The sequence below is a fragment of the Hyaena hyaena genome, unplaced genomic scaffold (genome assembly GCF_003009895.1).
Source record: "Hyaena hyaena isolate Hyena2069 unplaced genomic scaffold, ASM300989v1 scaffold_153, whole genome shotgun sequence".
Taxonomy (NCBI): Eukaryota; Metazoa; Chordata; class Mammalia; order Carnivora; family Hyaenidae; genus Hyaena; species Hyaena hyaena.
In genome coordinates, this window is record NW_024080785.1 from 370,991 (window position 1) to 385,857 (window position 14,867).

Here is a 14,867-nt window from a genome sequence, read left to right on the forward strand (position 1 = left end):
ACTGATTAAGTACAATTATCTATTTCACTACTTCAGTAAAACTGCAATTCTAATTCTTGTCACATTTAGTTTACCCTTTCCTAAGTAGAAAGTTATGTCAAAGCATGTTTAAACACACTAAGTAGCCAAAAAGTATCAAAAGGAAAGTCTTTCAACTTGAAAAATGAACTGAACGGTCCAAATTTCATTGGTATAAACTGAAAAGACTTTGTAAGGAATGATGTCCATGCTATGTGAGTATCAAAACTGTGTAAGAAAAATATAAGATCAGGAATTGACAACCTCTAGTTTAGACTGAGGGTAACACAACAGACATTTCTGCTTAACAGTCGTCTTTAAAACTGCACTTTGGCTTCAACTTTTTCTATAAACTCTTTCCTTCAACATCGTACAGTGAACACTCAGTGCTCCTTTCCTCCGTGGTTAAGTAGTTATTTCTGAATTCTTAGGTCATTCTCCCCAGATCTGTGCTTCCACATGTCCCATGGTCCATACTATGACATTGAACAGCATCCACAGTCAAGCAGAGGTAAAAACATTTTTTTTTTGCTCAAAAGTCAGACAAACAATGCTGCAATGATTTGTCTCAAATGTTCTAATCTCTAAAGCTGCTCTGGCTCTAAGTTTCTGTGATTCTAAATACTAAGCCTGTGTTAGTTCAATACCCATTAGTAACCTGCTGAACAATAAAAAAAAAAAAAAAAAAAAAAATTCAACCTTGACCCTACAGTTGCATTTTAGTATGATTACTCTGAGGGCTTTGTAATGTATGCATATTCAAATACTGTAGACACTGAGTTTATAAATGCAGAAAAGGACTGAGTTACTTCACACGAAACAAGCTGAATTTTTTTTTCTTTCCCTCATACAAAATTTACCATGAAAGAAACCCAGATAGAGATCTACTAATAGAAATACATTTACAACTACAATTGATTCAGTGGAAGGATTTCACTGGCATCCTGAATTTATATTAGAATTTAATCTAAACTAAGTTATTAGTAATAAAAGGTAGCAGTTACATAACAGGTACTACGTGCCAAACACTGTTCTAGATGCTTTACACTCATGAGTTCATTTAATCTCCCCAATAATCCCATGAGATGAGTAACATCATTACACCCATTTACAAAGATGAAACTAAGGCAGGTGAGGTTAATGATTTGCTCAGGTCACAAAGCCCCTATACAGCAGAGCCAGGATTTGAACACAGGTAGCCTGGAGGCAGAGTCGATACTTTTTACAATGGTGTTCTCTTCAGAAAACCCTTGGAGATGTGCAAGTTTACAGGTATAATATAATATTCTACAAAGGAGACTTAAAAATACATCCAAGTTTAACAGATGCATTAAAATAGAAATACACTGTATAACTCTGACAACACAAAGTTATCCCCTGGGGTATCTGGATGGCTCAGTTGGTTAAGCATCCAACTCCATTTCACCTCAAGTCATGACCTCACAGTTTGTGAGATGGAGCCCTGCATCAGGCTCTGCATTGATAGCACAGAGCCTGCTTGGGATTCTCTCTCTGACCCTCCCTTGCTCAGGCTCTTTCTTGCTCTCTCTCTCAAAATAAATAAACTTAAAAAAAAAAGTTACCCCTACACAAGGAAGTTAACTATATCCATGGCTGGCTTATTTCTATTACCACTATACGTGAACTTCCACACTTTTAAATTATATAAAGAACTGATGCAGACCCATATTGTTTCAAATCATTAAGAGATATATGACATAAAAGATATAATATTCATGAAAAGTTAGCTTAAAATAAATGCTAATATAAAATTTGAATTAAAACAAGATCAAGCATTTAAAGAATGCTACTATAGACTAAATTTTAAGAAAATTAAATTTTAAAAGGAAACCTGTATTTCTAGAAGTAAAATAACCTAAAATTTTTTTAAACACTTGATTGGCTACCTAAAGAAGAAACTTGCATTTCTAAAAGTACAATCCCCTAAAGATTCTGAAAGTATTTGTTGACTACGTACCTCTCCGTGATTGAAAAAGAAGCACAGCACTGTAACCAGGCCTCCTAACCGGCTGCCGCTGGAAAAGTGGATAAGAAAACATAACTCAAATAACGGAATCCAGGCCAATCCTAATGAAACTCTGAAATATCATAAGATGATAAACTTCTAGTACTATGCAAGGTTTTAGCCACAAGAGAACTCTACTGTGCTTATTTACAAAATAAATAGTTCACTCCCTTTAGAGTAACATTAGTCAAAATAAGTTTCATTTTTAAAAAGTCATTTTCCATCTTCAAACTTTTTTCCACAAAAAAAAAAAAACCCCACACAAATTGACGGGGAATAAAAATTGTGAACAGTCATGTTACTGGGCATGAAACAACCTGATATTTTTCTCTTTTTTTTTCACTCTTTAGTACCATGTACTTATTTAGTCCCACTCCTGTCATCCAGGAGTTCTCAAACTATTTTTCTGAAGACATAAGATAAAAGATTCCAGAAAGAAAAGGAGAAAAGTGCAGAAAAAGGCTCAGTGGTCATTATGGCAGAAAACACCATACGGTCTTCTACTCTTGGAAATTCAGAAAGCATGCCAGCCCATTAAAGATTTGATTAATTCAGTATTTTCCAAACTCCATCCCAAGCTTTCCTATAGAACATACTTGGCAAACACCAGCTTACAGATAAAGTTTTTACCTTCCATCTGTTTTCAAAACTTGTAAAAGAACACAAATATCAAAATATAGCCATCAGGCTTCTAACTCTAGCTAAGAAATCACAATGCCATAGTTTGGCAGTCATAACAAACCTTCATTTGCTTAGGTAAGAGTAATACGTGTCCCCCCACTCTCCTCCCAGCCAGACAGGGGATAAAAAGGCTGTTTCCAGTTTATTCTGTCATTTCTTTCATCTTTACTCTTGAGGTCTTCTACAGTCTTTAGTTCATGCTGTTTTCTCATTATTGTACCTGAATAGCCTTCCTTCCTTCTATCTACCCAACAAGTATGTGTATAACACAGACAAGTCAGGAAGGTAAGAAGAAACAGACACAGAAGTATTCTAGGCCATGGTACTTACTCTTGGAGATGAATGAATGAGGAAACAGAGGAGATACATGAGATGGCAGAGATAGTCCAAGGAAGGAGCACACACACCATCCACACCCCACCCCCAGAAGGAGATAAGAAGGGCTGGCCTCCCCAGCACAGGTGGCCAATCAGCATTGGCACAAGAGGAAGGTTAAGTTTGCATGTTCGGAGCAGCATGTAGTTTACGGCATTGCCATTTTCCCTACAGAGTCTTGAGCCCCTCCCTTGCTGCTCTAGAGAAGAAATGGCAGTGCTTAAAGTTTGAAGGAAGAGGCTTGTCTGAAACACCATGTGCATTTAAGAACAGAGCTAATGAGGGAAAACAGGACTGCTGAGCAATCTTACAGGATCATGGGACCTTGAAGACCGTACACTTATAGGACACTAATGGAAGAACTGTGTCATTTTTCTCCACCAACTATCAACCAGGATGAATGAGCACAAATGAACTATAAAGGGGCAAAGAAACAGCATACTGGCCAGAAAATGGCTACAGTGATGAACCACAGAAATAAGAGGGACACACAAAGGAGCCAGAAAGTAGTACAGGCCAGAGAGGGAAAGCCAGGGTTCGCCCCTTGGAGGCTCAGCATGTCTTCTTAAAAAGACCAGCAAACAGGCCAACCCTGCGTTTCACTGAAAGTCATGAGACTTCAGAAAACATAAGCAAGAGTTATGGGTTTAAATAAATAAATATTGATATTTTGAACTTACTCCGAAAAAACAGAAAACGCAAAGGTCTATATAGTTTAAAAATTGGTCTCCTTGCCACCCTTCTCCCAATTCTATTCACCTAAGATAAACAATAACAACATTTGTGTGTGTGTCCATTCTCCCAAATCTTTTCCTAAATCCATACAAATAAATTTGTTCCTTTTCTCAACAATCTGTTATGAAGATTATTCCTAATCAATATATGTAACTCAAGACATTCTTATTAATAGATGTCAAATACTGCATCATATAAATGTACTGTAGTTTGTTCTGTCCTTTCCCTATTTTCAGACATATTGATATTTTAAAAATTTCTTACTATAATAAAAACACGCTAAAAGGATGCCTGGGTGGCTGAGTGGGTTGAGCGTCAAATTCTTGATTTCAGCTCAGGTCATAACCCCAGGGTTATGATTCTGCTTAAGATTCTCTCTCTCTCTCTCTCTGCCCGCCTGCCCCTCTCCCCTGCTCACACTCTTTCTAAAATAAAATAATTAATTAATTAAAAACACATTAAAATAAGTATCCTTGTATATGCATATACTGGTGCTTTCATTTCTAAAGGACAGACCTTACTGTGAGATTGCCAAATCAAAGAATGTGAACTTTCAAAAAAGGCCATACCAGTCCACATGCACCACAGCATATGAGGGGTCTGCTTCTCCATAACACAGACCTCATGGGCCCGGACCCTTTTATATTTTGCCCATTGCATAGGTGGTAACTTTCTTCTCATTGTTATTTGTATGTCCTTCCTGCCTATACAGAGCATCATTGTAATGGGTTTTGGAGACAATATGCATTTTCTCTTCTGTGAATTGCCTGTTTACATTCTTGTCTGTTTTTCTATTGGATTGTCTGTTTTCCTATTCAAAGACTAAGGGTAGGGGCGCCTGGGTGGCTTAGTCGGTTAAGCAACCGACTTTCGCTTAGGTCACGATCTCGCGGTTCGTGGGTCCGAGCCCCGCGTCAGGCTCTGTGCTGACTGCCAGTTCAGAGCCTGGAGCCTGTTTCAGAGTCTGTGACTCCCTCTCTCTTTGACCCTTCCCTGCTCACACTGTCTCTCTGTCTCTCTGTCTCTCTCTCTCTCTCTCCTAGAAATAAATAAAACATTAAAAAAAAAACCCAAAGACTAAGGGTATCAATTTTTTGACTGTCATATGTGTGACTCTTTTGAATAATTTATGGTGTATTCTGCCAGAAAGAAATATAAAAGTTTATGTAATTAATTTTATGTAGTTAAATGTCAATATTTTTTTATTTCTTCTGCATTTCCTGTCTTGTCTGTGAAGATCTTTCCTACCTCAAAATGATACAGTGTTCTAAAATATCTTCCAGTATCACTGTAATTTACATTTAAATCTTTCATCCATAGAAATGTATGTATAAAGTCCTAATTTTGTTCTTTCTGACACAGATAGCCAATTATGCTAACACCATTTATTAAACATTCCTCTTTCCAGTGTAATGAAATTCAGTCTTTATCATACTTTAATTTCTTACAATATTAGAATCTGTTATTTCCAGCCAATTGATTTAACTCTGTATTTTCTATATCACAGTGTTTTTATACCTGTAGCATTATAGTAATTTTATTTTAAAGTTTATTTATTCATTTTGAGAGAGACAGAGAGAGTGAGCAGGGGAGAGGAAGAGAGAAAGGGAGAGAATCCCAAGCAGGCTCTGCACTGTCAGCTCAGAGCCCAAAAAGGGGCTTAAACTCATGAAATGTGAGATCATGACCTAAGCCAAAACCAAGAATCCAACACTTAACCAACTGAGCCACCCCAGTACCCCGCATTTTGGTAATTTTAACATATGAGAAGTAAAGTTCCCCACCCTCAAGTACTCTTATTTTTTAACATTTTTAAAGGTAATTCTAACCAGTGTCCCCTCCCATGCACAAAAAGTGTTGGCTTTCTGATCAGAATGTCATTAAATTTACATATAATGTTGGAAGAATTGTCATTTATGTGATGTAAACCTGCCCATTCAGTCAGATAGTATGTCTCTATTTATTCAATTCTTTTTTTTTTTTTTTAATGTTTTATTTATTTCTAGGAGAGAGAGAGAGACAGCGTGAGCAGGGGAGGGTCAGAGAGAGAGGGAGTCACAGACTGAAACAGGCTCTAAGCTCTGAGCTGGCAGTCAGCACAGAGCCCGATGCGGGGCTCGAACCCATGAACCGCGAGATCATGACCCAAGCGAAAGTCCGATGCTTAACCGACTAAGCCACCCAGGCGCCCCTCTATTTATTCAATTCTAATTATACTTCTTTAAACAAAACTTTTATGGACAAGCAATATAGCAGTCAGATAACTAGAGTTAAAACTTCTAGAAGTACAAGCATATAATAAAATCTGAGGATACTATAATATTTTAGCACTTTCAGATTTTGGCAGATCATATAAGCTAAAGAAAACATACCAATGATTTGAATGAGATAATCAATAAGCTCAATATTATGAACATATATAGTACCTTGACTATACAGAGAATATACATGATTTTTTTTTTTATGTCCTCAGAGCACCTGGCTGGAAAGACACATCATTATTTGATTATAATCCAAACAACCTAAAACACAAGAAAGACTGAAAACACCACCACCAATTTGAGAAATTAATGTAAAATTCCCTTTTAAAAATACCCTGGCGGCACCTGGGTGGCTCAGTCGGTTAAGAGTCTGACTTCCGCTCTGTTGAGGATCTCACAGTTTGTGGGTTCGAGCCCCATGTCGGGCTCTGCGCTGACAGCCAGCTCGGAGCCTAGAGCCTGTTTCAGATTCTGTGTCTGCCTCTCTCTCTGACCCTCTCCTGCTCACTCTGTCTCTCTCGGAAATAAATAAAACATTAAAAAAAAATTTTTTTTTTAAATACCCTGAATAGCACAAGAGTCAAAACTGAAATTTTATGAATTGAACTTTTTTTAATGGCAGAGTAAAGACAGGGATGGGGATGGGGATAAAAAGAGGGCAAGGACAGAAGGATCACAAGTCCAGTTTCACCTCCCGACCAAAACTCATGATGCGGTCTGCTCAAGAAGGCTTCCCCTGCTTACACAATTGCCATACGACCCGTGGGGCTCTGGAACCGGACGTTTTCCCAAAGGCAGAAACACTCCCTTTTCACCAAATTATCACAACGTAGGTGATGGCCCAGTATCTTCCATGAACACAAACAGCTATGCTTACTAACCAGGGAGGCAGATGTTCCAGTACACACTCGTGCCCCATATAGTCGGAAGGGAGAACAAAATCTGCTTTCTCACAAGTAATAACTGAGTTACAATCATTTTGAAATGACGTGACTTGCAACAAATCTAAAATAGCGTCCCCCAGCATTAACTCCCTCTCCTATGATCCTTACAAACTACCACATAGGTCATTTTATTTTGCTAAAAAGAAAAGATGTAATAATCAGAAAACTTAAGACTGATTTTTTTTTCCTCATTGCAGTTGATCAGTTGATATTTCAGCATTCCCTAGTGGTTAAGAAAAAAAGCTTCTTCTGCAATATTACCACCAACTATCAGAAAATACAAAAGCACATACTATGCAAATTTTAAAATATTCTAAGTTGCTAAACGTTTATCACATTTACTCATTCACCTTTTGAACCTCAATTTCATTGGATATAAAATAAGCAGGTAAGAATGTAAAAGATCTTAAAACTATTCTTCAGTTCTGACATTTAATAATTTACAATTCTCTCCTTTCTGACATCTTTAAGTGGCATGGATTCAAACCAATCATATTTTGTGGGCTCCATTAATCACTGCCATTTCTACCTCCATTTACCAAAAAATAGAAAAACTAATCACAGTTCATTCAAAATGTTATTAACTAACTCTTGGAGTCAAATAACTCTTGTGCAGATGCTTAAGAAGGAGAAAATGAGAGAATAATGTAGAAATTACTGAATTAAGAGAATTTCAGTCTCAAGTTAGAAATGTAAGGCTTAGGCCCCTTGCTAGCCAGATGAGGAAATGCCAGCGGGCCCAATGAACATCTTCCCCTAAGCTTACACATGGATTCTTTGGCTCCTCAGGGGCACTAAGGAAAGCCAGAGAAAGTAAAGGGAAGGAACAACAATGATAATCAGGAAGGCTAGGAAAGGTCTCAGCTTAGCCCACCAGTCTATTAAAGGCAACTAATTAATGCCTTTAATTTAACTATTTTTCTGCCAGAGCCAAAAGCAGAATCTTTTATCTACTAGATTGTGAACTTCCCAATTCATCATGGTAGCTGCCATGATGCCTAACGTGGCCAGAGCGTTGCCTGTTGCAGAGTCACAAGGTATCTGAGGAGTAAATGAAAACATAAAAAGGATCCGAACATAAAAAGGCATTCTTTTCTTTTAGGGGAAGGAAGGGGAGCACTTTCAGTCAAACACCCCACACCTCACGTCACTGCTGTCCTTAATCACTGGCCTAGATGTAGACTCCTGCTCATCAACAGCGTCATGTGCTCAGTGGAGCCTCTACTGTGACCCATCACACTGCCTGACTCCCCATCCGGACCTTTTACAGAGCCCTCCAGAACCTCTATCCCATGGTAAACAACTTCTTTCCCGGCACCCTCAGCCTCTACCCATATGCTTCCCTCTCCTGCCTGGAAACCTCATCCTCCTCTGAGAAGAAGCTTCCCCTCCTCACACCACCATGTTCCTGAATGGCTCAAGGCTCAGAGGCCAGGCCAGTTGCTTCCTCTGTTGCTACTTTCAGACACCATCCTGGACCCTTCGTGAAAGCCTGCCCCTCTGAGCTCATTTCTCTCACTTCCCTATTCCATAACAGTTCTCTCCCAACATTCTAACTTGTTCTCCTTTGTTACAGGCACACCTAGAATATTAACTCACAGAGACAGGGTTCAGGGTTCCCTGTGCCTCTTTTCCCTTTCTCTCTTGCACTGGGGTGGCTTTTTGAGGAGAACGTTTTTATGAACTTCTCTACATTTAATGCCTGTTACTCTGTATCACTGTGGCCACTCTGATCTGTCTCTGATCTCTTCCTCCTCTTCTTGAATATTTACCTTTCTCTGTCTCTACTCTGTTGTCTAATGCTTCTCAGCTCTTGTCAGAAAATCCTGGCTATTTTTTTGTAGACATAGCTAGTCATCAGAAAATGCCTTTTCTTCCACAAGAGGAACCAATGAGTCACAGAGCATAATACATTCATCTTCTGATTTTCTGCTCTACTCTAGTATTTTCTTTGGTCACTGCAGGTTCATGCTTCTTTGATACGAGAAAGAATTTCTGACTACTTTATTTCAAGAGGTATTCCAGAAGCCCTGAAGGCATGGCTATATCCAAATCTTCCTTTTAATTTTGCTTAACAGCCCCCCTTTCTATCCTATTCTGAGTAGTGATAGTGAATACTCCATTTTTCTAGTCTCTTCTCATGATCTAATCCAAGTTACCTATGAAGTGATTCAATGTCCTTTTTAGGCTCTGTGGCAGAATAGAGTGGCTTTTCATATCAACTCGTTAAGATCAATCAATATACTACTCCCCCTTCTGCTACCTGTTTTAAGGCAAAGTTGAACTTCTTATTCTTTGTACCAATTTTGCTTTGCTTCCATTGTCTTATTTGACATTTTTCTGTTGTTCGTGCTTCATTAAAAAATCAAGCACTTCTGCTTATGCATGCTGGAGTTTTGGCTAAAATATGACTTAAATAAGCTATGAAATGCACCGGCTCAAATTTTTTCAGCTCTATGTTGTTGTTGTGGAGGGTTTTTTTTTGGTTTTTGTTTTTGTTTTGCTTTTTTATTTTTATTTTTTGGAATGTTCTATTAACTTGGCCTACTAGCACATCTTTAGTCATTTGGTCTAACAGTTGTATATGAATATTTAAAAGATAAGTATTTCTCTTCAGTATGCATAAATTGATGAAAATTATTGGTCGAAAATACTGGCATCTTTTCTCCAAAGCCTTTCCCTTTTAGGTCACTATCCTAGCAAATGACACTTATAACCAACAAAAGTTTGCTGCCCAAGTCTGACCCCTAGGAGAGGCCCAAGGCTTTCCTATTACTCTGTTTCCTCAGAGTTACCTCTGAAAGTGCTAGATATGTATTTCTTCAGTAAACAAATAACTTTAAGTGAGAATCTGAAGAGGAAAGGCTTCAAATGAGTCCACTGAAAAAATATTTCCTAAATTGGTAAAATGCTAATAAAGCTTATGTGCTAGATAAGAATATATTGTTTTTCTGCCTTTTGCAAATAGCAATCAAGAGCTAAGTTTTTCCCCCAATTACTTATTTATTCACTTCATTCAATTAAAAACTATTTTCTGAAAGCTGACATTCTGCTAAGTGCCCTGCAAACATTATCTTATTGCATTCACACACAAGACAGTGCCTCCTAACTCATTTAGGTGTTTCCCCCCCTACCCAGTCACTTCCTAAAAGTTTTTCTATAATCTTTCATTCCAGTTAACTTGATGAAGCAGTTTACCTCCCTATTACAACCCTGAAAAACCTTTGTTACATTGTATTTTCCTTTACATCTAAAGGCAAACCAAAGAACTGGCAGTCACTCTAAGTTCTTCCCACGTCATTTATTCAAATTATATAAAAACTCAATGTTAACAGGTTCCACCCACGATGTGGAGGTTCCATACAGCTTTTGTGTCCTCCTCTCTCAAACATGACAGCCTAAGGTAGCCAGACAGCAAAGGAAAACTAATATGGTAGGTGAAGACCTAAAGATTTAAAAAAGCAAACTAGAAGATACCAAAGTTATTTAAGGAAGAAAAAAATCATTAGTATCCACCAAGAGAAAGATATTAAATATCTTTATCTTTTTTAAATACTATCTTTTAAAAAAGGAACATTCACAAAACAAATGAAAATTCTTAAAAATTAAAACATAACAGAAATGAAAAAGTGAGAAGAGTTGGAAAAATAAAGTATTCTAAAATGTAGAACAACAAAGAGTTGGAAAAACAAAGTATTCTAGAATGTAGAACAGCAATGATATTAAAAATAGGAAAATATATGAAAATTAGAAGATCGGGAAATGCAATACCCAAATAACAGAAGTTTTGAAAGAGAAAACAGGAGGAATGAAGAAATAATCTAAGAAAATCTCCCTGAAATTAAAGGCATAAACTGCAGGACTGAAACATCTCATCACACATCAAAGATGATAAAGGGAAACAGATCTACAGCAAGATAGACTGTGAAATTTCAGAACCATGGTGACAAAGAGAAAATTCTACAATCATTCAGAAAGGAAAGAAAGGGGAGAAAAGGTCATGTACAAAAATTTAACTCTGAATAACTTAGGAATGCTTGAACAGCACTATGTGAAGCAAGACAACAACAGTGTGATGCCTTCAAAGTTCTGAAGGAAAAAGATTTCCAATCTGGAGTTCAATATTCGGTAAAACTGTCAAAAATAAAGACAAACTAGAGACATTTTCAAATATGCAAAAATTTACCTCCCATCTACTCACTAGAAGATGTACTGAAGTGAAAAAATAAACCAAGAAAGAGGAATACACAGGAAATGGCACAAGAGATCCCATTATAAGAGAGCAATGAAGGAACGAACACTGGGTGGTGAAGGAAAATGCCAAGACGACAGATGGACACCAAACAACAGAAAGCAGTCAGTACCAGAACCAAGTACTCACTCATGCCAAAATTCTTTTTTTTCTTTAATGTTTGTTTTATTTATTTATTTATTTTTTTAATGTTTTTACTTCTGAGAGAGAGCGAGCGAGAGAACGAGCGAGCAAGCACAAGCAGGGGAGGGTCAGAGAGAGAGGGAGGCACAGAATCTGAAATAGGCTCCAGGCTCTGAGCTAGCTGTCAGCACAGAGTCTGACATGGGGTTCGAACCCACGAACCGCAAGATCATGACCTGAGCCAAAGTCAGACACTTAACTGACTGAGCCACACAGATGCCCCAATGTTTATTTATTTTTGAGAGAGAAAGAGCACAAGTTGGGCAGGGGTGGAGAGAGCAAGACAGAGGATCTGAAACCAGCTCCACATTGAAGGCAGTGAGCCCGTTGTGGGGTTCGAACTCATGAACCGCAACATGATCTAAGCTAAACTCGGGTGCACAATCCACTGAGCCACCCAGGTGCCCTTCATGTTTTATTCAACCTGAGAATAATGCCCAGGTGAGCCTAGATCAGATTGTTGTCTACATTTTGTCTTGGCTTCTACATGCCTTACTGCTGGCATCAGCTAAAGACACTCATTTCACATACAGAAATTGTTCTGCTTTAGAATAATCTTGAGATGCAAGACAAACAGGGATGAATTTGGAAACAGGGGACAGCTCTTCCCCTGACAACATTTCTGCTGGACATTTAGACCAGGCCCATTCTTCCAGATCCCTCTACCAAATGAGACCTACATTTATCCTAGGACTAGCTCATGATCTAGCCCACAGATGCCCTAGGGAGTTGGGCTCCTGGTTAAAAACCCGTATATAATTTCTAAGGTCCAACCACAGACAGTTACAAAGGTTTGCCTGAGGCTACCCTCCTTACACACGTGGTGCATGGCAGCCTCGGAGGACTCAGGATGCCCTGGCCAGTCGTGGCCTTCACATCTTTGCACTCCTACCCACAGCTGCCTTCATTCCTAGGTCTCTTTATCTAAGACTTATGATCAGAGGTCCTCTTCAGGTGCCTCTGCCAAGGGCTCCTTATAGAGGGTGAGAGGGGGCAGCTCTGAAGACACTTTCCCCCAGTCTGGCTCAGTACCAAGTACTTTTCCATTCCTAGCCATCTCCCCTTCCCCCACTTACCCCAGGCACCATAAAACTGCTGGAGCTTTTTGTTCAGGGCTTCCTCAACAGTGAGATGACCCCCACGTGTGCCCTGGTACCCCGATCCTCAACCAATGCACTGTTCCATAGAGCAAAGTGGACCGGGGTAGTCTGTGTTTTCTCTGGTTTTAGAGCTACACCATCACAGTAAGTGACAGAAGGCTTAAGTCTTTTGTTTTTGCCTTGTTGCTTTAATTGACGACTCCGATACGTGACAGCTCAGCTCCCTCTCCTAGCTTGCTGAGCGCCTAACAGTCCCTGAAGGTTCCCTCAGGGAATCCTCCTTCCGGTAGAATGGAAACTTGCACGTACCAGGTCTCATGAAACTGGCCTCCAGAAACTGTTGTCTGTAGCTAAAACAGGTCAGGGTATCTTATGAAATAAATAACTGTAATCATGAATTAACAAAACAACTTTTAGAAAATAATTAACGTGTTTTATTAAAAAAAAAAAACGGAATACTGCAAAGTCCAGAAAAAGAGATACATCATGAATAGGTTATATTTACAAAACATCTTACTTCATCTCCTCAAGTCAGAGCTTGGCAGTCCAGCCCCATTTCACCATTTGGCTGTGTTTTCTATTTTTCCTTCCACTTCATTTTTGTGAAATGGATTGGCTTATCTGACTTCAGAAAACTTATATCTGTACTATTTAAAAAGAAATCTACTTCTGGAGTAAAAATGTCATACTCAATCTGCCTGTAAATTTATATAATACAATTTATAAAAAGATTCTAACCACAGTTATAGATATCCTCCTCTTTATGCTTAACCCACATGTTAAGAAGTCTGCAGCTTTATCCCACTTTATAAAGTTAGAAGGGTGACACAACTAACCACCAAGGAAGAAAACAATAAGAACTACCTAGCAATTTTAGACCTCTAAAAATACTCATGTCAAGAACATTTTAAAATATGATGAAAAAAATTGATAGAAAAGAAGTGGCTGAAGACTTTGTTCAACACAAGGTAAATCGGGATCACCACTGGACTCTAATTTACACATCTGCCCTCAGGGCACAGTGCAATAGTCAAGGTTCCCTAGAAGGGGCTCAATAATGTCCAAGAACTAGATAGTCATTTGGGGCTGAGAAGAAATGAGTTTAGGATGTCTTTGGCTCAAGCTAAAGTGATTACTCAGGGTTAAAAAAAAAAAAGCCCACAAACAGCAATGGGAGAAGGGGAAAAGTGAAAACGTGTGGCGCTACTGCAGGGTCTATATCCAAGCACAGGTGCAGAGGGCAAACCACCCCGAGAGTCTAAGAGTTGAGCAACAGCCTAAGGGGCCAGCTGGGGCCCAAAACAAGCAAGTGGGTGAAGCTGAAATGGGCTGCAGCCCTCGGAGCCAGGAAGAGAAACCAAAAGCGGCTATTTAGAAAGACTCAAACGCATAAGGTAGTCATTCCCTCCTGCTACTCTAAGCAGTGGTTACAGATTTTTTTTATATATATTCAAAGTATAAGAAATGAGACTACATGTATATACAATAAATAACAAAGAGAAGTTTCTCTAAATCTTACCTATCTTACAAAGTGTTGTGTAATCTATTATTCACATTTGTATTCTTTTCTTTTTCATGTGAAAAATACTGCTCAGCCAAACCCACTAAACTGACTCCGAAATCACTGAGTAGCCATTCCCTGCAGTTTAACAGACACTGTGCTGAAGGAGTTACTGGCTAACTTCAGTGACAGGTGAAAGTCAAGGATCTCATGAGATCATAGTTTAGTTTAAACCCTGTCCCTATATAGTCAAATTTCTGAATGTCCTCACTTAATTTGGAATAAGTCTCAAACCAGTCAAAGTCACGCACCAACCAGCCCAAACCATTTCTCCAATCGTAATCTTCTACAGTGTCCCGCAATAATCCGCATCCTAGTAAAACTCATCTGCTTTCTACATTCAAGGCTTTCCACCTTTGCCTCTCCCTGGGATCCTTCTCTCCCCCACCTATCCAAAATGCTCTGACCCTCCAAGGCACGGCTAAAGCAACCCTCCACCCAGAACAAATGTCTGCCTCCAGCACTAGAAGTACTTTATCTCTGCTGGCTGTCTCCCATTTATATGCACTCAGTACCACTTCCGTCTCCCACCTCACTCACCACACGTTGTCGAAACCCAAGCACGCCAGTTCATAAGGAAGCCACTTGGTATGTACTTTATGTGGACTGGACAAATGAACATGTGTCTCCTACGTAGGGAGAAAACTGCTGTCTGGGGACAGACGGAGCTGAAGACTGAGAAATCTTATGTTAGGGCCCAAACCACTGAGAACCTCCCAGTCAAAACCACA

The 14,867-nt window shown here is 39.0% G+C and overlaps 1 protein-coding gene across 4 annotated transcripts in view; it reads right to left on the reverse strand.

The window, feature by feature from the left end:
- The window catches only part of DPY19L1 (dpy-19 like C-mannosyltransferase 1), a 104,018-nt gene that overhangs the window by 52,772 nt on the left and 36,379 nt on the right, over window positions 1-14,867 (reverse strand). For all 4 annotated transcript variants that reach the window (XM_039239151.1, XM_039239150.1, XM_039239149.1 and 1 more), the window contains exon 7: window positions 1,997-2,054. In XM_039239151.1, the coding sequence (XP_039095082.1) occupies window positions 1,997-2,054 (58 nt within the window). The remainder of the gene's footprint in view (window positions 1-1,996; window positions 2,055-14,867) is intronic.